The sequence below is a fragment of the Dendrobates tinctorius genome, unplaced genomic scaffold (assembly GCF_039654945.1).
Source record: "Dendrobates tinctorius isolate UK_male_01 unplaced genomic scaffold, ASM3965494v1 ptg000254l, whole genome shotgun sequence".
Classification (NCBI taxonomy): domain Eukaryota; kingdom Metazoa; phylum Chordata; class Amphibia; order Anura; family Dendrobatidae; genus Dendrobates; species Dendrobates tinctorius.
Window position 1 is genome coordinate 14,396,805 of NW_027361921.1, and position 24,687 is coordinate 14,421,491.

General features: G+C 44.8%; 1 protein-coding gene across 1 annotated transcript in view; it reads left to right on the plus strand.

The window, feature by feature from the left end:
* The window catches only part of COL5A2 (collagen type V alpha 2 chain), a 281,575-nt gene extending 267,006 nt beyond the window's left edge, over positions 1 to 14,569 (plus strand). Inside the window, exon 54 of the mRNA XM_073558191.1 lies at positions 13,092 to 14,569. Coding sequence (XP_073414292.1) covers positions 13,092 to 13,238 — 147 coding nt within the window. The 3' untranslated portion in view covers positions 13,239 to 14,569. The remainder of the gene's footprint in view (positions 1 to 13,091) is intronic.
* Positions 14,570 to 24,687: the final 10,118 nt, after the last annotated feature.

Genomic DNA, 24,687 nt, shown 5'->3' on the forward strand with positions numbered 1-24,687 from the left:
GTGTCTGATATGTGAGGAGTGTGTGCTGCATGTGTCTGATATGTGAGCAGTGTGTGCTGCATGTGTCTGATATGTGAGGAGTCTGTGCTGCATGTGTCTGATATGTGAGGAGTCTGTGCTGCATGTGTCTGATATGTGAGGAGTGTGTGCTGCATGTGTCTGATATGTGAGCAGTGTGTGCTACATGTGTCTGATATGTGAGGAGTGTGTGCTGCATGTGCCTGATATGTGAGCAGTGTGTGCTGCATGTGTCTGATATGTGAGCAGTGTGTGCTGCTTGTGTCTGATATGTGAGGAGTGTGTGCTGCATGTGTCTGATATGTGAGGAGTGTGTGCTGCATGTGTCTGATATGTGAGGAGTGTGTGCTGCATGTGTCTGATATGTGAGCAGTGTGTGCTACATGTGTCTGATATGTGAGCAGTGTGTGCTACATGTATCTGATATGTGAGGAGTCTGTGTTGCATGTGTCTGATATGTGAGGAGTGTGTGCTGCATGTGTCTGATATGTGAGCAGTGTGTGCTACATGTGTCTGATATACGAGGAGTGCGTGCTGCATGTGTCTGATATGTGAGGAGTGTGTGCTGCATGTGTCTGATATGTGAGGAGTGTGTGCTGCATGTGTCTGATATGTGAGCAGTGTGTGCTACATGTGTCTGATATGTGAGCAGTGTGTGCTACATGTGTCTGATATGTGAGGAGTCTGTGTTGCATGTGTCTGATATGTGAGGAGTGTGTGCTGCATGTGCCTGATATGTGAGCAGTGTGTGCTACATGTGTCTGATATGTGAGCAGTGTGTGCTACATGTGTCTGATATGTGAGCAGTGTGTGCTGCATGTGTCTGATATGTGAGCAGTGTGTGCTACATGTGTCTGATATGTGAGGAGTGTGTGCTGCATGTGTCTGATATGTGAGGAGTGTGTGCTGCATGTGTCTGATATGTGAGGAGTCTGTGTTGCATGTGTCTGATATGTGAGGAGTGTGTGCTGCATGTGCCTGATATGTGAGCAGTGTGTGCTACATGTGTCTGATATGTGAGCAGTGTGTGTTGCATGTGTCTGATATGTGAGGAGTGTGCTGCATGTGTCTGATATATGAGGAGTGTGTGCTGCATGTGTCTGATATGTGAGGAGTGTGCTGCATGTGTCTGATATATGAGGAGTGTGTGCTGCATGTGTCTGATATGTGAGGAGTGTGTGCTGCATGTGTCTGATATGTGAGCAGTGTGTGCTACATGTGTCTGATATGTGAGGAGTGTGTGCTGCATGTGTCTGATATGTGAGGAGTGTGTGCTGCATGTGTCTGATATACGAGGAGTGTGTGCTGCATGTGCCTGATATGTGAGCAGTGTGTGCTACATGTGTATGATATGTGAGGAGTGTGTGCTGCATGTGTCTGATATGTGAGGAGTGTGTGCTACATGTGTCTGATATGTGAGGAGTCTGTGCTGCATGTGTCTGATGTGCTGCATGTGTCTGATATGTGAGCAGTGTGTGCTGCATGTGTCTGATATATGAGGAGTGTGTGCTGCATGTGTCTGATATGTGAGGAGTGTGTGCTGCATGTGTCTGATATGTGAGGAGTGTGTGCTGCATGTGTCTGATATGTGAGGAGTGTGTGCTGCATGTGTCTGATATGTGAGGAGTGTGTGCTGCATGTGTCTGATATGTGAGGAGTGTGTGCTGCATGTGTCTGATATGTGAGGAGTGTGTGCTGCATGTGTCTGATATATGAGGAGTGTGTGCTGCATGTGTCTGATATGTGAGAAGTGTGTGCTGCATGTGTCTGATATGTGAGTAGTGTGTGCTACATGTGTCTGATATACGAGGAGTGTGTGCTGCATGTGCCTGATATGTGAGCAGTGTGTGCTACATGTGTCTGATATGTGAGCAGTGTGTGCTACATGTGTCTGATATGTGAGCAGTGTGTGCTGCATGTGTCTGATATGTGAGGAGTGTGCTGCATGTGTCTGATATATGAGGAGTGTGTGCTGCATGTGTCTGATATATGAGGAGTGTGTGCTGCATGTGTCTGATATGTGAGGAGTGTGTGCTGCATGTGTCTGATATGTGAGCAGTGTGTGCTACATGTGTCTGATATACGAGGAGTGTGTGCTGCATGTGTCTGATATGTGAGGAGTGTGTGCTACATGTGTCTGATATGTGAGCAGTGTGTGCTGCATGTGTCTGATATGTGAGGAGTGTGTGCTGCATGTGTCTGATATACGAGGAGTGTGTGCTGCATGTGTCTGATATGTGAGGAGTGTGTGCTGCATGTGCCTGATATGTGAGCAGTGTGTGCTACATGTGTCTGATATGTGAGCAGTTTGTGCTACATGTGTCTGATATGTGAGCAGTGTGTGCTGCATGTGTCTGATATGTGAGGAGTGTGCTGCATGTGTCTGATATATGAGGAGTGTGTGCTGCATGTGTCTGATATGTGAGGAGTGTGCTGCATGTGTCTGATATATGAGGAGTGTGTGCTGCATGTGTCTGATATGTGAGGAGTGTGTGCTGCATGTGTCTGATATGTGAGGAGTGTGTGCTGGATGTGTCTGATATGTGAGGAGTGTGTGCTGCATGTGTCTGATATACGAGGAGTGTGTGCTGCATGTGCCTGATATGTGAGCAGTGTGTGCTACATGTGTCTGATATACGAGGAGTGTGTGCTGCATGTGCCTGATATGTGAGCAGTGTGTGCTACATGTGTCTGATATGTGAGGAGTGTGTGCTGCATGTGTCTGATATGTGAGGAGTGTGTGCTACATGTGTCTGATATGTGAGGAGTCTGTGCTGCATGTGTCTGATGTGCTGCATGTGTCTGATATGTGAGCAGTGTGTGCTGCATGTGTCTGATATATGAGGAGTGTGTGCTGCATGTGTCTGATATATGAGGAGTGTGTGCTGCATGTGTCTGATATGTGAGGAGTGTGTGCTACATGTGTCTGATATACGAGGAGTGTGTGCTGCATGTGCCTGATATGTGAGCAGTGTGTGCTACATGTGTCTGATATACGAGGAGTGTGTGCTGCATGTGCCTGATATGTGAGCAGTGTGTGCTACATGTGTCTGATATGTGAGCAGTGTGTGCTACATGTGTCTGATATGTGAGCAGTGTGTGCTGCATGTGTCTGATATGTGAGGAGTGTGCTGCATGTGTCTGATATATGAGGAGTGTGTGCTGCATGTGTCTGATATGTGAGGAGTGTGCTGCATGTGTCTGATATATGAGGAGTGTGTGCTGCATGTGTCTGATATGTGAGGAGTGTGTGCTGCATGTGTCTGATATGTGAGCAGTGTGTGCTACATGTGTCTGATATGTGAGGAGTGTGTGCTGCATGTGTCTGATATGTGAGGAGTGTGTGCTGCATGTGTCTGATATACGAGGAGTGTGTGCTGCATGTGCCTGATATGTGAGCAGTGTGTGCTACATGTGTCTGATATGTGAGGAGTGTGTGCTGCATGTGTCTTATATGTGAGGAGTGTGTGCTACATGTGTCTGATATGTGAGGAGTCTGTGCTGCATATGTCTGATGTGCTGCATGTGTCTGATATGTGAGCAGTGTGTGCTGCATGTGTCTGATATATGAGGAGTGTGTGCTGCATGTGCCTGATATGTGAGGAGTGTGCTGCATGTGTCTGATATGTGAGCAGTGTGTGCTACATGTGTCTGATATACGAGGAGTGTGTGCTGCATGTGCCTGATATGTGAGCAGTGTGTGCTACATGTGTCTGATATGTGAGCAGTGTGTGCTACATGTGTCTGATATGTGAGCAGTGTGTGCTGCATGTGTCTGATATGTGAGGAGTGTGCTGCATGTGTCTGATATATGAGGAGTGTGTGCTGCATGTGTCTGATATGTGAGGAGTGTGCTGCATGTGTCTGATATATGAGGAGTGTGTGCTGCATGTGTCTGATATGTGAGGAGTGTGTGCTGCATGTGTCTTATATGTGAGCAGTGTGTGCTACATGTGTCTGATATGTGAGGAGTGTGTGCTGCATGTGTCTGATATGTGAGGAGTGTGTGCTGCATGTGTCTGATATACAAGGAGTGTGTGCTGCATGTGCCTGATATGTGAGCAGTGTGTGCTACATGTGTCTGATATGTGAGGAGTGTGTGCTGCATGTGTCTGATATGTGAGGAGTGTGTGCTACATGTGTCTGATATGTGAGGAGTGTGTGCTGCATGTGTCTGATGTGCTGCATGTGTCTGATATGTGAGCAGTGTGTGCTGCATGTGTCTGATATATGAGGAGTGTGTGCTGCATGTGTCTGATATGTGAGGAGTGTGTAGTGCATGTGTCTGATATGTGAGGAGTGTGTGCTGCATGTGTCTGATATGTGAGGAGTGTGTGCTGCATGTGTCTGATATGTGAGGAGTGTGTGCTGCATGTGTCTGATATGTGAGGAGTATGTGCTGCATGTGTCTGATATGTGAGGAGTGTGTGCTGCATGTGTCTGATATATGAGGAGTGTGTGCTACATGTGTCTGATATGTGAGGAGTGTGTGCTGCTTGTGTCTGATGTGCTGCATGTGTCTGATATGTGAGCAGTGTGTGCTGCATGTGTCTCATATATGAGGAGTGTGTGCTGCATGTGTCTGATATGTGAGGAGTGTGTGCTGCATGTGTCTGATATGTGAGGAGTGTGTGCTGCATGTGTCTGATATGTGAGGAGTGTGTGCTGCATGTGTCTGATATGTGAGGAGTGTGTGCTGCATGTGTCTGATATGTGAGGAGTGTGTGCTGCATGTGTCTGATATGTGAGGAGTGTGTGCTGCATGTGTCTGATATACGAGGAGTGTGTGCTGCATGTGCCTGATATGTGAGCAGTGTGTGCTACATGTGTCTGATATGTGAGGAGTGTGTGCTGCATGTGTCTGATATGTGAGGAGTGTGTGCTACATGTGTCTGATATGTGAGGAGTCTGTGCTGCATGTGTCTGATGTGCTGCATGTGTCTGATATGTGAGCAGTGTGTGCTGCATGTGTCTGATATATGAGGAGTGTGTGCTGCATGTGTCTGATATATGAGGAGTGTGTGCTGCATGTGTCTGATATGTGAGGAGTGTGTGCTGCATGTGTCTGATATGTGAGCAGTGTGTGCTACATGTGTCTGATATACGAGGAGTGTGTGCTGCATGTGCCTGATATGTGAGCAGTGTGTGCTACATGTGTCTGATATGTGAGCAGTGTGTGCTACATGTGTCTGATATGTGAGCAGTGTGTGCTGCATATGTCTGATATGTGAGGAGTGTGCTGCATGTGTCTGATATATGAGGAGTGTGTGCTGCATATGTCTGATATGTGAGGAGTGTGCTGCATGTGTCTGATATATGAGGAGTGTGTGCTGCATGTGTCTGATATGTGAGGAGTGTGCTGCATGTGTCTGATATATGAGGAGTGTGTGCTGCATGTGTCTGATATGTGAGGAGTGTGTGCTGCATGTGTCTGATATGTGAGCAGTGTGTGCTACATGTGTCTGATATGTGAGGAGTGTGTGCTGCATGTGTCTGATATGTGAGGAGTGTGTGCTGCATGTGTCTGATATACGAGGAGTGTGTGCTGCATGTGCCTGATATGTGAGCAGTGTGTGCTACATGTGTCTGATATGTGAGGAGTGTGTGCTGCATGTGTCTGATATATGAGGAGTGTGTGCTACATGTGTCTGATATGTGAGGAGTGTGTGCTGCATGTGTCTGATATGTGAGCAGTGTGTGCTACATGTGTCTGATATGTGAGGAGTCTGTGCTGCATGTGTCTGATGTGCTGCATGTGTCTGATATGTGAGCAGTGTGTGCTGCATGTGTCTGATATATGAGGAGTGTGTGCTGCATGTGTCTGATATGTGAGGAGTGTGCTGCATGTGTCTGATATGTGAGCAGTGTGTGCTACATGTGTCTGATATACGAGGAGTGTGTGCTGCATGTGCCTGATATGTGAGCAGTGTGTGCTACATGTGTCTGATATGTGAGCAGTGTGTGCTACATGTGTCTGATATGTGAGCAGTGTGTGCTGCATGTGTCTGATATGTGAGGAGTGTGCTGCATGTGTCTGATATATGAGGAGTGTGTGCTGCATGTGTCTGATATGTGAGGAGTGTGCTGCATGTGTCTGATATATGAGGAGTGTGTGCTGCATGTGTCTGATATGTGAGGAGTGTGTGCTGCATGTGTCTGATATGTGAGCAGTGTGTGCTACATGTGTCTGATATGTGAGGAGTGTGTGCTGCATGTGTCTGATATGTGAGGAGTGTGTGCTGCATGTGTCTGATATACAAGGAGTGTGTGCTGCATGTGCCTGATATGTGAGCAGTGTGTGCTACATGTGTCTGATATGTGAGGAGTGTGTGCTGCATGTGTCTGATATGTGAGGAGTGTGTGCTACATGTGTCTGATATGTGAGGAGTGTGTGCTGCATGTGTCTGATGTGCTGCATGTGTCTGATATGTGAGCAGTGTGTGCTGCATGTGTCTGATATATGAGGAGTGTGTGCTGCATGTGTCTGATATGTGAGGAGTGTGTACTGCATGTGTCTGATATGTGAGGAGTGTGTGCTGCATGTGTCTGATATGTGAGGAGTGTGTGCTGCATGTGTCTGATATGTGAGGAGTGTGTGCTGCATGTGTCTGATATGTGAGGAGTGTGTGCTGCATGTGTCTGATATGTGAGGAGTGTGTGCTGCATGTGTCTGATATATGAGGAGTGTGTGCTACATGTGTCTGATATATGAGGAGTGTGTGCTACATGTGTCTGATATGTGAGGAGTGTGTGCTGCTTGTGTCTGATATATGAGGAGTGTGTGCTACATGTGTCTGATATATGAGGAGTGTGTGCTACATGTGTCTGATATGTGAGCAGTGTGTGCTGCATATGTCTGATATGTGAGCAGTGTGTGCTGCATGTGTCTGATATATGAGGAGTGTGTGCTACATGTGTCTGATATATGAGGAGTGTGTGCTACATGTGTCTGATATGTGAGCAGTGTGTGCTGCATATGTCTGATATGTGAGCAGTGTGTGCTACATGTGTCTGATATATGAGGAGTGTGTGCTGCATATGTCTGATATGTGAGGAGTGTGCTGCATGTGTCTGATATATGAGGAGTGTGTGCTGCATGTGTCTGATATGTGAGGAGTGTGCTGCATGTGTCTGATATATGAGGAGTGTGTGCTGCATGTGTCTGATATGTGAGGAGTGTGTGCTGCATGTGTCTGATATGTGAGCAGTGTGTGCTACATGTGTCTGATATGTGAGGAGTGTGTGCTGCATGTGTCTGATATGTGAGGAGTGTGTGCTGCATGTGTCTGATATACGAGGAGTGTGTGCTGCATGTGCCTGATATGTGAGCAGTGTGTGCTACATGTGTCTGATATGTGAGGAGTGTGTGCTGCATGTGTCTGATATGTGAGGAGTGTGTGCTACATGTGTCTGATATGTGAGGAGTGTGTGCTGCATGTGTCTGATATGTGAGCAGTGTGTGCTACATGTGTCTGATATGTGAGGAGTCTGTGCTGCATGTGTCTGATGTGCTGCATGTGTCTGATATGTGAGCAGTGTGTGCTGCATGTGTCTGATATATGAGGAGTGTGTGCTGCATGTGTCTGATGTGTGAGGAGTGTGCTGCATGTGTCTGATATGTGAGCAGTGTGTGCTACATGTGTCTGATATACGAGGAGTGTGTGCTGCATGTGCCTGATAAGTGAGCAGTGTGTGCTACATGTGTCTGATATGTGAGCAGTGTGTGCTACATGTGTCTGATATGTGAGCAGTGTGTGCTGCATGTGTCTGATATGTGAGGAGTGTGCTGCATGTGTCTGATATATGAGGAGTGTGTGCTGCATGTGTCTGATATGTGAGGAGTGTGCTGCATGTGTCTGATATATGAGGAGTGTGTGCTGCATGTGTCTGATATGTGAGGAGTGTGTGCTGCATGTGTCTGATATGTGAGCAGTGTGTGCTACATGTGTCTGATATGTGAGGAGTGTGTGCTGCATGTGTCTGATATGTGAGGAGTGTGTGCTGCATGTGTCTGATATACAAGGAGTGTGTGCTGCATGTGCCTGATATGTGAGCAGTGTGTGCTACATGTGTCTGTTATGTGAGGAGTGTGTGCTGCATGTGTCTGATATGTGAGGAGTGTGTGCTACATGTGTCTGATATGTGAGGAGTGTGTGCTGCATGTGTCTGATGTGCTGCATGTGTCTGATATGTGAGCAGTGTGTGCTGCATGTGTCTGATATATGAGGAGTGTGTGCTGCATGTGTCTGATATGTGAGGAGTGTGTACTGCATGTGTCTGATATGTGAGGAGTGTGTGCTGCATGTGTCTGATATGTGAGGAGTGTGTGCTGCATGTGTCTGATATGTGAGGAGTGTGTGCTGCATGTGTCTGATATGTGAGGAGTGTGTGCTGCATGTGTCTGATATGTGAGGAGTGTGTGCTGCATGTGTCTGATATATGAGGAGTGTGTGCTACATGTGTCTGATATATGAGGAGTGTGTGCTACATGTGTCTGATATGTGAGGAGTGTGTGCTGCTTGTGTCTGATATATGAGGAGTGTGTGCTACATGTGTCTGATATATGAGGAGTGTGTGCTACATGTGTCTGATATGTGAGCAGTGTGTGCTGCATATGTCTGATATGTGAGCAGTGTGTGCTGCATGTGTCTGATATATGAGGAGTGTGTGCTACATGTGTCTGATATATGAGGAGTGTGTGCTACATGTGTCTGATATGTGAGCAGTGTGTGCTGCATATGTCTGATATGTGAGCAGTGTGTGCTACATGTGTCTGATATATGAGGAGTGTGTGCTGCATATGTCTGATATGTGAGGAGTGTGCTGCATGTGTCTGATATATGAGGAGTGTGTGCTGCATGTGTCTGATATGTGAGGAGTGTGCTGCATGTGTCTGATATATGAGGAGTGTGTGCTGCATGTGTCTGATATGTGAGGAGTGTGTGCTGCATGTGTCTGATATGTGAGCAGTGTGTGCTACATGTGTCTGATATGTGAGGAGTGTGTGCTGCATGTGTCTGATATGTGAGGAGTGTGTGCTGCATGTGTCTGATATACGAGGAGTGTGTGCTGCATGTGCCTGATATGTGAGCAGTGTGTGCTACATGTGTCTGATATGTGAGGAGTGTGTGCTGCATGTGTCTGATATGTGAGGAGTGTGTGCTACATGTGTCTGATATGTGAGGAGTGTGTGCTGCATGTGTCTGATATGTGAGCAGTGTGTGCTACATGTGTCTGATATGTGAGGAGTCTGTGCTGCATGTGTCTGATGTGCTGCATGTGTCTGATATGTGAGCAGTGTGTGCTGCATGTGTCTGATATATGAGGAGTGTGTGCTGCATGTGTCTGATGTGTGAGGAGTGTGCTGCATGTGTCTGATATGTGAGCAGTGTGTGCTACATGTGTCTGATATACGAGGAGTGTGTGCTGCATGTGCCTGATATGTGAGCAGTGTGTGCTACATGTGTCTGATATGTGAGCAGTGTGTGCTACATGTGTCTGATATGTGAGCAGTGTGTGCTGCATGTGTCTGATATGTGAGGAGTGTGCTGCATGTGTCTGATATATGAGGAGTGTGTGCTGCATGTGTCTGATATGTGAGGAGTGTGCTGCATGTGTCTGATATATGAGGAGTGTGTGCTGCATGTGTCTGATATGTGAGGAGTGTGTGCTGCATGTGTCTGATATGTGAGCAGTGTGTGCTACATGTGTCTGATATGTGAGGAGTGTGTGCTGCATGTGTCTGATATGTGAGGAGTGTGTGCTGCATGTGTCTGATATACAAGGAGTGTGTGCTGCATGTGCCTGATATGTGAGCAGTGTGTGCTACATGTGTCTGTTATGTGAGGAGTGTGTGCTGCATGTGTCTGATATGTGAGGAGTGTGTGCTACATGTGTCTGATATGTGAGGAGTGTGTGCTGCATGTGTCTGATGTGCTGCATGTGTCTGATATGTGAGCAGTGTGTGCTGCATGTGTCTGATATATGAGGAGTGTGTGCTGCATGTGTCTGATATGTGAGGAGTGTGTACTGCATGTGTCTGATATGTGAGGAGTGTGTGCTGCATGTGTCTGATATGTGAGGAGTGTGTGCTGCATGTGTCTGATATGTGAGGAGTGTGTGCTGCATGTGTCTGATATGTGAGGAGTGTGTGCTGCATGTGTCTGATATGTGAGGAGTGTGTGCTGCATGTGTCTGATATATGAGGAGTGTGTGCTACATGTGTCTGATATATGAGGAGTGTGTGCTACATGTGTCTGATATGTGAGGAGTGTGTGCTGCTTGTGTCTGATATATGAGGAGTGTGTGCTACATGTGTCTGATATATGAGGAGTGTGTGCTACATGTGTCTGATATGTGAGCAGTGTGTGCTGCATATGTCTGATATGTGAGCAGTGTGTGCTGCATGTGTCTGATATATGAGGAGTGTGTGCTACATGTGTCTGATATATGAGGAGTGTGTGCTACATGTGTCTGATATGTGAGCAGTGTGTGCTGCATATGTCTGATATGTGAGCAGTGTGTGCTACATGTGTCTGATATATGAGGAGTGTGTGCTGCATATGTCTGATATGTGAGGAGTGTGCTGCATGTGTCTGATATATGAGGAGTGTGTGCTGCATGTGTCTGATATGTGAGGAGTGTGCTGCATGTGTCTGATATATGAGGAGTGTGTGCTGCATGTGTCTGATATGTGAGGAGTGTGTGCTGCATGTGTCTGATATGTGAGCAGTGTGTGCTACATGTGTCTGATATGTGAGGAGTGTGTGCTGCATGTGTCTGATATGTGAGGAGTGTGTGCTGCATGTGTCTGATATACGAGGAGTGTGTGCTGCATGTGCCTGATATGTGAGCAGTGTGTGCTACATGTGTCTGATATGTGAGGAGTGTGTGCTGCATGTGTCTGATATGTGAGGAGTGTGTGCTACATGTGTCTGATATGTGAGGAGTGTGTGCTGCATGTGTCTGATATGTGAGCAGTGTGTGCTACATGTGTCTGATATGTGAGGAGTCTGTGCTGCATGTGTCTGATGTGCTGCATGTGTCTGATATGTGAGCAGTGTGTGCTGCATGTGTCTGATATATGAGGAGTGTGTGCTGCATGTGTCTGATGTGTGAGGAGTGTGCTGCATGTGTCTGATATGTGAGCAGTGTGTGCTACATGTGTCTGATATACGAGGAGTGTGTGCTGCATGTGCCTGATATGTGAGCAGTGTGTGCTACATGTGTCTGATATGTGAGCAGTGTGTGCTACATGTGTCTGATATGTGAGCAGTGTGTGCTGCATGTGTCTGATATGTGAGGAGTGTGCTGCATGTGTCTGATATATGAGGAGTGTGTGCTGCATGTGTCTGATATGTGAGGAGTGTGCTGCATGTGTCTGATATATGAGGAGTGTGTGCTGCATGTGTCTGATATGTGAGGAGTGTGTGCTGCATGTGTCTGATATGTGAGCAGTGTGTGCTACATGTGTCTGATATGTGAGGAGTGTGTGCTGCATGTGTCTGATATGTGAGGAGTGTGTGCTGCATGTGTCTGATATACAAGGAGTGTGTGCTGCATGTGCCTGATATGTGAGCAGTGTGTGCTACATGTGTCTGATATGTGAGGAGTGTGTGCTGCATGTGTCTGATATGTGAGGAGTGTGTGCTACATGTGTCTGATATGTGAGGAGTGTGTGCTGCATGTGTCTGATGTGCTGCATGTGTCTGATATGTGAGCAGTGTGTGCTGCATGTGTCTGATATGTGAGGAGTGTGTGCTGCATGTGTCTGATATGTGAGGAGTGTGTGCTGCATGTGTCTGATATGTGAGGAGTGTGTGCTGCATGTGTCTGATATGTGAGGAGTGTGTGCTGCATGTGTCTGATATGTGAGGAGTGTGTGCTGCATGTGTCTGATATATGAGGAGTGTGTGCTACATGTGTCTGATATATGAGGAGTGTGTGCTACATGTGTCTGATATGTGAGGAGTGTGTGCTGCTTGTGTCTGATGTGCTGCATGTGTCTGATATGTGAGCAGTGTGTGCTGCATGTGTCTGATATATGAGGAGTGTGTGCTGCATGTGTCTGATATGTGAGGAGTGTGTGCTGCATGTGTCTGATATGTGAGGAGTGTGTGCTGCATGTGTCTGATATGTGAGGAGTGTGTGCTGCATGTGTCTGATATGTGAGGAGTGTGTGCTGCATGTGTCTGATATATGAGGAGTGTGTGCTACATGTGTCTGATATGTGAGGAGTGTGTGCTGCTTGTGTCTGATGTGCTGCATGTGTCTGATATGTGAGCAGTGTGTGCTGCATGTGTCTGATATACGAGGAGTGTGTGCTGCATGTGTCTGATATGTGAGCAGTGTGTGCTGCATGTGTCTGATATATGAGGAGTGTGTGCTGCATGTGTCTGATATTTGAGGAGTGTGTGCTGCATGTGTCTGATATGTGAGGAGTGTGTGCTGCATGTGTCTGATATGTGAGGAGTGTGTGCTGCATGTGTCTGATATGTGAGGAGTGTGTGCTGCATGTGTCTGATATGTGAGGAGTGTGTGCTGCATATGTCTGATATATGAGGAGTGTGTGCTGCATGTGTCTGATATGTGAGCAGTGTGTGCTGCTTGTGTCTGATGATATGTGAGCTGTGTGTACGGTATGTGTTAAAAGAAAAAAGTGCATCATAACTGCAAAATTATCTTGTTTTTCATACTGAGCATTATTTTATGTGTGTGATATATGAGTTGTGTGTGCTAAATTCATCTGCTATGTAAGCGGTGTGTACTGTATATGGCCAATATGCAAGGGGTGATTGTGAAGTATGTCTAATGTTAAACTTTGTGTATAGTGTGCATCTAATATGTGTGTGGTGTTTGTCTAATATTTTAGCATTGTTCACCACATGCGTCAAAGTTCTGAGCAAAATTTTTTTCAGTTTTTTTTTCCATAAAGAAACCAGAGAAAAAACCCTATGTATATCTTCTATTAAAATAATAGCCACAGTAGAAATCTGTTGGTGCCTCTAAGCATTTTTTTCTATATTTCTTACCTTTTTATTAGCAGACAGATTCATCTCTGTTTTTCTTTTCAGAAGCGCAGTGGGAATATCGGCAGAGCCGTGTTTGAGTACAAGACTCAGAATGTGAAGCGTTTACCCATTATTGACATTGCTCCCGTGGACGTTGGAGGTGCAGACCAAGAGTTCGGAGTTGACATTGGGCCAGTTTGCTTTTTGTAAATTACACCAACAACCTAGGAACTTAAAGTGACTGAAGTTATCCTGAGACTCTTGAAAACTCTAGCTGGCTGTGCACCAGCACTGTACATACAGTTGTCAACTATTTTCCACTTTTATAACTACTTGGCCTTTCTTCAAAATATTTATTTTCTGTTTTTAAGCCATCTTGAGAGCAGAAAGATAATAAATGGATCAGTATTGTTATAGTGTTCACCATGTTTGATATCCATTAAATAAATTAGCCAAATTTAGAATTGTAGAGGTAAAATAATCAGGGTTTTCCTCTCTATGCAGGATGCAAAGGTTTGATAGAATTGGCATTTTTCCAGTTTGATGGACTTTTGTTTTTACAACATTTTCTAAATTTGCTATGATTAGCTTTCCATTCTGACATTAAGTAATGTTACTAATACTAAGCAGTTTTAACGTAAATTAATTTATGTGCATGAGTTCTTCAATATTGGGCTTTGGTTACTGCTTAAAGCTTATATTTACTGTACATATTATATACAGATTACATGGTGCAGAGAAGTATGACATTGATTTCAGACTTCTAGCCACAGAAATGTATCCATAGCTATCTGTAATGGTGAAAACTTTGCAGTGAATGCTGCAGCTACAAAGCTTGATGATTTTTCCATTTTGATTTAATTTTCCGTGATTATTACTTTGCAGATCATTTTTAATAATTTGTATTTGTTCTTCGTTGTACTGCAAAGAGCCTAACCCCAAAAATATTTATTTGCAAGGTAGAAAGACAATCTTTTTTTTGAAGTCTGAATAATGTCAGTAGTGTGTTACAAACTGCGCTGCTCACAAGGCTCAATTACTGTGTGGGGAATTACATTGTATGTAGAGAACTGTTATGTACAGCATATGACCCTATTCTTATTTTTACCCAAGTACAAAAGGAGTCAGAGTTTCTTAGCATAAGCTACCTCATCTCTAGATGCTGGGATGCACATAGTATGCGTAAGTTGTATTTCTTGTTCGATATTAAAAGGTGCTATGCTTTTGTTGTTCTTCAGAGATTGGGGAGAGTCGGTAAACTTGTTTGATGGTGCTAAAATTCCTTTTGTAAAATCCTGAATAAATAAAATTTGACAGCTGCCCATAAATATTATTTGACATGTGGGCTTAGTGCGCTTTTTAATGCTTACCAAATCCAAAGGGAGTCTCGTATAGCTACACAAACTTGCATTAAAAATAGAAATATACCATTAGCTATATCAATGTATTTTTGCAAAGCTTTTATTTACATCTCGTATGTTGCTATGTGTGGAATTGAAAAGAAAATATACATTCCACAACTTATTAAACTGTAGAAATAGTTTGGTGTTACTTTTATTACAGTACATATTAGGTAAATGAATTGGTAATTTCTCTTATTAAATGGGAATAGGTATATAGGATATACAACACGATAAAAAGAGACGTTTTATTGAGTGCTGAAAATTCAGACAGGGAAGAACAGAGGAGCATCAGCTCCAAGGTAAATTCTTAAATAATGCAACTTCATAGCAATTGGCACATAGCGCTGATTCACAATCAGAATACATCCGCGCTCAAAGTCATTTAACCTACCACCTTTATGAACACTTGGAACGCAGTCCTTGCTACTATCAGAGAGCCAAGCAGCATTTTCTCTACAGCTCAAATTTGAGGTATGTATATTCACAGTATAGTTACTTGGATCGAATCATGAACGATTGACTTTCAGTCAAATTTATTGCCCTACAGCTATCATTTCACATGATCTAATGCAGCCAATTAGTAGGCTATTACAGCCAGTATAAAAGATACAGTGTACAGGGTAGGCATAGGAGATCAGAGCACACAGCCCATTCCATGTAGGGATAGAAAAGGCTTAGGCTGCATTCACACGTCACGTTTTTATTGCGTTTTCGCAGAGTTTTTTAACGCGCGATTTTGCCGCGAAAACGCAAAAAAGCAGCATCCAATGCAGTCCTATGGGATTCTGCAATGCTGTGCTAATGCTGCGGATTTTCCCGCGGCTGAATCACATCGCGGAAAAATCCGCAGCATGCTCATTATTTTGCGGCATCGCGGCGATCCCGCACCCATAGGATTGCATTGTTCCGCTTACTTCCCGCATGTGGCTGTACCCACCATGCGAAAAGTAAGCAGAACATTTGCAGATGGTGTACCCATGGTTCGGAGGAGAGGAGACTGTCCTCCGGGCTGTGGGTACCAAATCCCTGTAAAAAATAGAATAAAAAATGAAAAATGGTGTTATACTCACCTTCTGGCGTCCCGCGCAGCCTTCCTGGGCTTCAGCGACGCTTCCGTTCCCAGTAATGTCTTGCGAGACTTTTGATGACGTCGCGGTCTCGCGATAATGTAGCGGTCCCTATTCCTCTTGAGACGGCTACATTATCGCAAGACCGCGACATCATCAAACACTATGTTTGACGAGTGTGACCAACCTGTCAATCAGTTCTCTAGCGATGCTATAGATTGCTTGGAAAACACTAGCATTGTGCAAGCTAATTATGCTTGCAAATGGCTAGTTTTTCCACGGGAAAATCGCGGGAATTTAAAATGCAATTTTCCCGCGGAATGGAATTCCGGAATTCTCGCGGTAACTTCCGCGAGAGTTCCGCTATGTGTGAACCCAGCCTTAATCTGATTGTGGTGTACAACCTCAGTGCTGATGTACCACATTGAAAATGGGGATAGTCGTCTCAGGCTACGAATACTAAGGGTATGTTCCCATGGTCAGTAAACGCTGCTGGTTGGACGCAGGTGTTACAGCATAGTGGATAGGATTTTAAAAAATCCCATGTCCACTGTGTGTGTTCAGATGTCCTTGGATCACCCACGGAAATGGACATGCGGTGCATCTTTTCAGGCCGAGCATGTCAATTTATCTTGCAGAGACGCAGAATGTCTATTTATCTTGCGGAGAGGCGAGTCTCACCAAGATAAATTTCACCCGTACAATGTATTGGACGTGGTGATTCCGCACAGTTCAGTGAACACATGCGGAATCACCTGCGTTCAAAAGCCAACAGTGCTTTGGGCCCAGCGGATGTGTGCTGCATCCAAAACGCTGCAGATTCCTGACCGTGGGGACATACCAAAATACAAATATTCAAATGATATACAGGGTAGTGCTGTAGTTCTGTTGTCACTCAGTGTGACTATAAAATGACTAATCAGCGATATACTCTAGTTAAAGCACCTTAATAACAGCCTTTTTTTATTCTTCACACACTGGAAATAAGGAGGGTCAGCATTAAACCTATCATTTCAAAGATAACTGTTAAAACAAAATCCTAAATCCAAGGCTTGTTTGTCAGAGAAATGCTTCCTCGACTGTAAGACTGGAGGGCCAATTTTTATTTTTTTGTAAATCAAAAAGAGAAATCTCCATAATCCAGAAAAATAAACAATTCTGTATGCCCCACAAAGTGTTCTAAAAGATGCGGTAGCAGTACCTTAATAACAAAGTTTTTTATTTTTCACATATTTTAAGAAGGGTCAATAATAAATCCACCTGTGCTATTTTTGCTACACAAAAAATTGTAAATCCAAGGCTGTGTGAATGTATGCTTCCTGCATTCTCATACAGTTAAGCCATCATTTTTTTACATCCTAAAATCTCCTAAATCCAGAAATTTAAACACAACTGTCTACCTCAACAAGTGTGTGTGTAGGCAATAGTTATTTTTTTACACACTTCGTTGATGTAGCAGTGCAACCTTATGTGTCGCCCCTGAGGCTCAGTCGCCACAGAGGTACTGCACCTTCTCCTAAGGTGTGGTGCCCCACCGTCCTGGTAAGTTGGAGGCTCCTGACCACACTCCAACACTCGCACCCCACACAATAGAGTAGTTCAGCAAAACCACATTGAGGCTCCTTGCTTAGAGAGAAGCAGAGCACCTTTGGTGGTTCCCTGCTTGGAACACTAAACGTGCTGGGAGGTGGGTGGAGTTGAGGATACACATAAAAGAGCAGGAAGGTTTTAGGATTAGGAGTCAGTCAGACGGGGAGTTAGTCAGACGGGGAGTCAGTCAGACGGGGAGTCTAAGAGAGGAAGCCACTCGGAGAGGAGTGGGGATCCCTGGAAGAGGGATGGAGGAAGGAGTGCTGCAGCTGCCTCAGTGATCTGAGCCAGCTGGCACGGGAAAGGAAAGAAGGAGAAAGACATTGAACCGAAGCCTGAGCTTCCATAGGAGGGAAAGACAAGTACGGAATGTAGGAGTAAAAGGGAACACAGAGGACGTGGGTTAGAGGAAGAACCCTGCCTAGAAGTTCTAAGCACAAGGCCGGGGCCCGGTCCCCGAGGTTGTATGGACACTAATGGTTCTGCAGCAGACACCGGTGGAGTAGTGGGCTGTAAATGCACTACTCCCATCTAAGACTTGGGGGCACAACAGCAATTTGGATAGAGAGCCGGGACTTAGGAGTAGAGAGTCCCAGAAGCAGGCTACAGCTGTCTGCCATACAAGTCGAGTTCTTGGGAACATCTGTCAGGAGGAACTCCAGTGTAACTCAGTACTAGGAGATCTTCACACTTAAAGGTGCTATAGAGGAGACGTTCAGAAAAGGCACATAAGTTGGCGGAGTGTTGGAAGGGAGCATTCCATCTTGCCTGGAGGTTGACTGAGTTTCTGACCCGGAGGACATGGCACAGAAGCGGGCACTACTGACTGTGAGTAAAGCTTTGGAACTACATGCCCTGGTGTCCTCCATTCCTTCCTGCGTCCGTCCGTCTGGCACTGTTACATCTCCTGCACCAAACACTACACCATCTAAGTGTCTCTTCACCTATTCTGCCCTGGGACAACAGCCCTGCTTGTGGAGGGCTATAACATCATTGCTGCACCACACCATCTGACCCGGAGGATCTGTCTGCAGCGTCGACTTAACACCTCCCTTGCCGAACACCACAGGTGGCGTCACAAACTATTCCATTAACTACATTCCATTATTCACATCTTCCTATTACTTGGGCGCCCAGGGCCACGGTCCGGGTCACCGCTGCTGTGACACATCCCACTGGCCAGGTATCGAGTATCCCACAGCCCTGGGAGGGCGACGCACTTACACCAGCAAACATGCCATCTGCATACAGCAGCTTGTTGCAGGTGCTTGCTTTTGGAACATGAATCTACCTAGCTTTTCTTGTTCCGTCCTATTTTTGCAAAGGCATGTGACTGTGGATTTTATTTTTAATCTTTTAATGGATTTTTTTTAACTCAAATTTGCAGGCTTCGCCAGATTTTTCCCAAAAATTCAATTAGCAGCAAATAAATTTACAGTAAATTGCCTAAATAAAAGCTGTAATTGCCTGGAAAATATGTATATAACACTCAGCATTCCTCTTGGGAGCCTATTGAACCTGAGCTCTATAATGCAAACACAACCTTTCAAGTGTATAAGTGACTTAAACGTATAGAGTAAAATGGATGGTAAGTGGTTATAACTAGCTGCATGATTAACCACACTCATCAGTTTTAGACTTTTTAGGCTGCTTATAATTATAAAAGAACAGAGTCCACTGATACATATCAATCAGAATAGACGGCCATATGCCTTAATCATAGACAAACAATTACCATGGACACTCCAAAAACCATAAATCCTACAAATGACCCACGGAGTAAGAGTCCAAAATTGGTTAGATAAAAGCTAAGTACTTTCTTCCAAAATTATCAACATATACTAATGTACAGACAGGAGACAAGGTACATCCAGAGTTCATGCATGATGGACAACATCCCCTGAAATCACAGAAGGGGTTAGTTAGCAAAACAAATCAAATAATAAGCACCTCACACATATAGCACAAAATTCACTCCTAATGAAGAGAAACCTCCCTCCATAAGGCTATGTGCACACATAGTTTTTTTTGTCTCTGCGGATTTTGTAGAGAAAACCGCAGGTAAATCCGCAGTTTTGCCTGCGGTTAAGCTCTGCGGTTTTACACCTCATAATGGATGAGGTGTAAAACTGCAGCGTTTCTGCACCAAACAATTGACATGCTACGTTTTGAAAACCGCAGCAAAACCGCGCGGAAAAAAACGCAGCATGTGCACAGCTTTTTTTTATTTCCATAGGAAATAAAGGTACTGTACAACGCAGCAAAATCTGCTGCGTTTCTGCAGAGCCAAAACCACTGTGGAAACGCAGCAGAAACCGCAAAGTGTGCACATAGCCTAAATACTATATAACACACAAGTGTATTCAAAGCATAGGGGCATCTAACTATGTGCTATAAATGATATACACAGTGCAGAGTGCAAATAAAGTGCAATAGTAGTAACCGGGGTCCTCAATACATAGAAAGCATAGAAAACACAAGTGTGTTTAAAGTATAAAGGAATAACCCATAACAGAATGCTAATCTTACCCAGGTAGCTGTCAGTGTGTGTCCGGAATGCAGCCCCAACGCGCATTTCACGTGGGCTTCCTATAGAGTAAAATGGATGGTAAGCGGTTATAACTAGCTGCATAATTAACCACACTCATCAGTTTTAGGCTTTGTAGGTTACTTATATTTATAAAAGGTCCAAAAATAATCGTTTTTTGGGGAAGATGCAAGCCTTGCTGTTGTTAATACATAGATAATGCAAGCAGAAGAAGCCTTTGCATTTTAACGCAGTTGGGTTAAAAAATGATCCTTGTTTGAAAATTATCAAAAGTATAGCATTTTGCTAAATGTCTTTTTCAAAATCCTTCCAAAAATTGTCCGTTTAATTAGGGAAACAAAAAATGTGCGCTCTTTTGAACATGAATAAGATTTTTTGTTTTATCTCACCTAGGATTGAAAAATTATCCCTTTTTGGGGTCTGAAACTGGCTTGCTAATCACAAAATGACTAGTCAATTACAAAGAATTTTTATCGAGCCATCCAAAAACTCTCTTTTTTGAGCTAGTCAAAACAGGTGTAATTAACCATGCTTTTCATAAAATTAGTTGAATTTTGGGATTTGTATTCAGTTTGTACACCCTGTATGAGAGTACATTTCCCAACATAAGTATTACTATTTAGCACTACGAAACACAGTTGGCGCAGCCTGGAGATGTGTGGCTGGCGTGGCTATGTCAGAAGCAGCATGGAAGAGCATTAGGGGGAGAAAGGCAAGGAGATGTGTGGCAGATTAGAGCAATTAGCTGCAACCTAGGTAGCAGCAGTACAGTTTAGCACGGTAGGCAGTATACTGTGGAGACCCACGTGTCTCAGTCAGTGCCTTCCCCCCTCCCACCAGTCCCATAATGAGAAAACAGACAGGCCTAGATGGGTTGAAACAGGTTGGTCACAGTTTATTGAATTCATAAGTGGAGAAAGGCACTTACATTGCATAACGGGCTCATCACCAAAGGCCCTGTCTGTGATCGACAGGCCAGCAGGCCAATGAGCGGTTACAAACCTTTGCCCTTCTCCACATTTTCAGCTGTGACTTAATATCATTAGCAAGGTTTTTTTTAAATGTATGTATACAATTATTATGGCAATTTAAAGCAGCGTTGAATATATAAGGGAGGGAGGGTGGGAAAAAAGCTTCCAGGGGTCAGCCGGGGGAAAGAGAAAGTCACTGACCTTGGGCACCTAAATTTAACCCATGTAGGTATGGCTGGATGCTCCTTCCCCTTTTATCCCATTGGTAAGTTGGGCATCCCAATTAGTGCTTCACCTGGGGACTGGTGGAAGGAAGGAATTGGGCACTGAACAGCATTTTACCCTAACTTTAACCAGGTCGGTCAAAGTTTATTGAATTCGTAAGCAGCGAAAGGTACTTTCATTTCATAACAGGCTCATCGCCGAAGGCCCTGTCTGCGACCGACAGGCAAACAGGCCAATGAGCGGTTACGAACCTTTACCCTTCTCCAAATTTTCCACTATGGAAGATCATGTGTATTACCTACACAGGTCTCCACCCCCCACCCATCAACATTAGGGCCTGTTTGACTCCATCCTGTAAGCTGCACAGAAATGTCAAGACCAATGTCCATGAGGTGAACTCTATCCGGTCTTAATAGCGCTGAGTTATCACCTTCCAGCTGGTGGTGACGAACCATAATACCACATCTTCCCCTCACGAATGTTACCATCCGTGCGTTGATCATTCTTCTAGAACACTCTATTTCTTTTGCATCCCTTGTGCCATGCCAGATGGCTCATGGCACTATCTCTGACCACACCAATATCATATCTGGGAGGAAACAGGTAAAACGTTCAATGTCTGTTGTCATTACTGTATAGAGTTCAGCGATTTTGTGTGTGCCCTAATCATTGCCACCGGCGTGTATCACTAATATCACTGGCCCTTTGGCCCTCCTGGAGATGTCGACTGCCTCCGGGAAAACTTTTTGCCATTGGAGCCCTTTGATGCCTCTCCAGTTGAACTCTAGGCTCATGAAGCCTAGTTTTTTTCCTTCAGGCCAAAGCTGGGCCCTTTTTTGCTGCCTAGTAGACATATGAATGACCTAATACCCAAACTGTGGGCTTACAGTTGCTGGTAAGAGACAAAATGTGTTACTTCAGCAAATCAAGTCTTATTTATCTGGCGAAGCATGCAGATTTCCAATCTCTGTACTTTGGCCTCCGATACTCCTGCCGTAGCTGCTTTGGGAGCTGCACCGATTTGGAAAAAATGCGTCCCGTATTCCTTTGGATTAGCCCCTGCTTAGCTAAGCACTGCTTGAAAATTGCCTGAAAATTATACTTGGTAAGTGGGGACCCATCTGTATGTGAGAGAAAAAAATCTGCTTGCATGTCTTATTAACGTGTAGAGTTTGACTATTTTTACTGGGCATACAGGGCCATTTAATGAGTTAGCCATGACCCACGTACCCCTTCTGGTGGGATTGCACTTAGATTTATGCACGTGAATGCGCAGAGTGTCGCTGCATATGACCAAGTCCTCATTGATTAAACCGCCTTCAGTTGCTGTTTTTGACTGCGGCAACAATTCGCTAATACGCAGTGCACCAAAAAAAGCGATAGGGAAGGCTGCTGATATGAGGATCGCCTCGTATTGCGACTTGCATACTGATGGGGATATTGAAATAATGTCATGCAATAATCCCAATGAAATGGGGCAACAATATTTCTGACTCGGTTGAAGCTGTTTTCAGCCTTTAATAGCTTGTTTGATGAAAAAGAGCTTTGCTACATCTACCCACCCCATTAGCTGAAAGAAAAAGTCTATTCTTGATATTTACCATTGTGCCAATGTATTTGATGCCCCACTTTCTTTGAGCCGAATCAAAAATTCTGTTGACACTTCGCATCTCATTTGGTCGCACTTATCGATGGACCTACCCTGAATTAGAGAGCACCACTCCTCCCAAACCTTACCATAGGCCTGCCAGTTGGCCGGTGTAATGGAGGCATGGATTAATGGCATCAGTGATTGGCCACTGTGTCCCATAGGGATGGAGGACACTGGACACCCGATGGTTGTGCATTGGGGAGAAGGACTCTGAAAGCTTACCAATCAGAAGATAACAGTGAGTTAATAAGATTTTCCTCTACATCTGCCACTAATCTGGCTCATACTAGATGTTGTGTTTCAAGCATAGTAGTGCTAGCCGGCGTAAGAGAGCGAGTAAGGGCAGGGTTGCAGAAGACAGTATGGCTTAAACTCCTTGTGGTTTTTGGATTTTTAATTTGAAGTCAAATGTTCTCGTTTCTCAACTGTGTACCCCATAGCTCCACCTACGATATTATTGCAAAAATTTCTAACTGGGCTGGATCGCACCCCCAGCTTGATGTGGCCCATAGTTCCGGCCAGCTGCCTTTGCACCAGTGTTTTTTGTAGATTGACGCAAAACCCTTTTTGTTACATCTTCCTACCGCGAGCCCTCTTCCTACCGCGAGCCCTAGGTCCTTGCTTGACATCTCCTTTGCCATGACGCAGGTATGGCCATTGTAGGATTGTAGGAATGTTTTGCAGACTAGCAAGTCTCCCTTCAACAAGCGATTGAGCCTAATTCTATGGCCAGGCTGGGAAATGCCCTTTGTTGCCAACGATAATCGTCAAGAGAAGGCTCTGCCAACTGGCATTACGCAGCTGGTGAATGTCATCAGACGCAGCAATGACTGCATCTGTTGAAGGGTGACTTTTTTTACCTCACAGATACCTTCCAACATATGTAGTGTTTTCTGTATTTTTTCTGCTGGTAAGCAAAAAAATTGAACTGGTGTCTATTTTGATGCTAAAGAAAATCAATACATTACATGGTCCGACTGTTTTTTCGGGTGATAGCGGTTCGCCGAAATGCCATGATAAAAAATGTAAATTTTTCGAGAAGGAAGGAGCAAGGTTTTGAATTTTTGGGGCGGCCGAACAAAAAATAGTCGAGGTAGTGAGTGAGAGAATTACTGCCTGTTTCATAACTAACTACCCAGTCCAGGAAAGTACTGAATAGCTCAAAATAGTGACACGAAATGGAACATCCCATTGGCAGGCATATCTAATATATAAAGCTCAAGTGTGCGTATGTATGTATGTATGTCCGGGATTGGCATCCGCACCGTCGCAGCTACAGCCACAAAATTTGGCACAGTCACACGTCTGGACCCCGAGAGTGTCCTAGGCTATGTTGTAAGGCGAAATTTTAACCCCGCACGTTGCAATTCACCAAACAATTTCGCCCCTATCTACATAATGGGGAAAAAGTGTGTGTGTATCAAGCCCCGCCCCTCATTATGATGTCATAATGGTTGCCATGGCGACGCTGATGTCATCATAGGTTGCAAGCCCTGCCGCTCATTATGATGTCATAATGGTTGACTATGGGATGGAGGATGTGTGATGGATATATGGGCACTGGACTATGGGATGGAGGATATGTATGATGGGTATATGGGCATGGGACTATGGGATGGAGGATGTGTGATGGGTATACAGGCACTGGACTATGGGATGGAGGATATGTATGACGGGTATATGGGCACGGGACTATGGGATGGAGGATGTGTGATGGGTATATGGGCACTGGACTATGGGATGGAGGATATGTATGACGGGTATATGGGCACGGGACCATGGGATGATGCATATGTATGATGGGTTTATGGGCATGGGACTATGGGATGGAGGATACATATGATGGGTATATGGGATTGGGACTATGAGATGAAGGATGTGTGATGGGTATATGGGCACTCGACTATGAGATGGCGAATATGTATGCCCATGCCCATATGGGCATGAAACTATGGAATGAAGGAAGTGTGATGGGTATTTGGGCATGGGACCATAGGATGGAGGATGTGTGATGGGTATATGGGCACTCGACTATGGGATGGAGGATATGTATGATGGGTATACGGGTACGGGCCTATGGGATCGTGGATAAGTATGATGGGTATAAGGCCCCAGGACTATGGAATGGAGGATAATTATAATTTGCTATAACTAACCACAGTTAGTTACTATGCCCGGCAGCGCCGGGCTCTTCAGCTAGTATC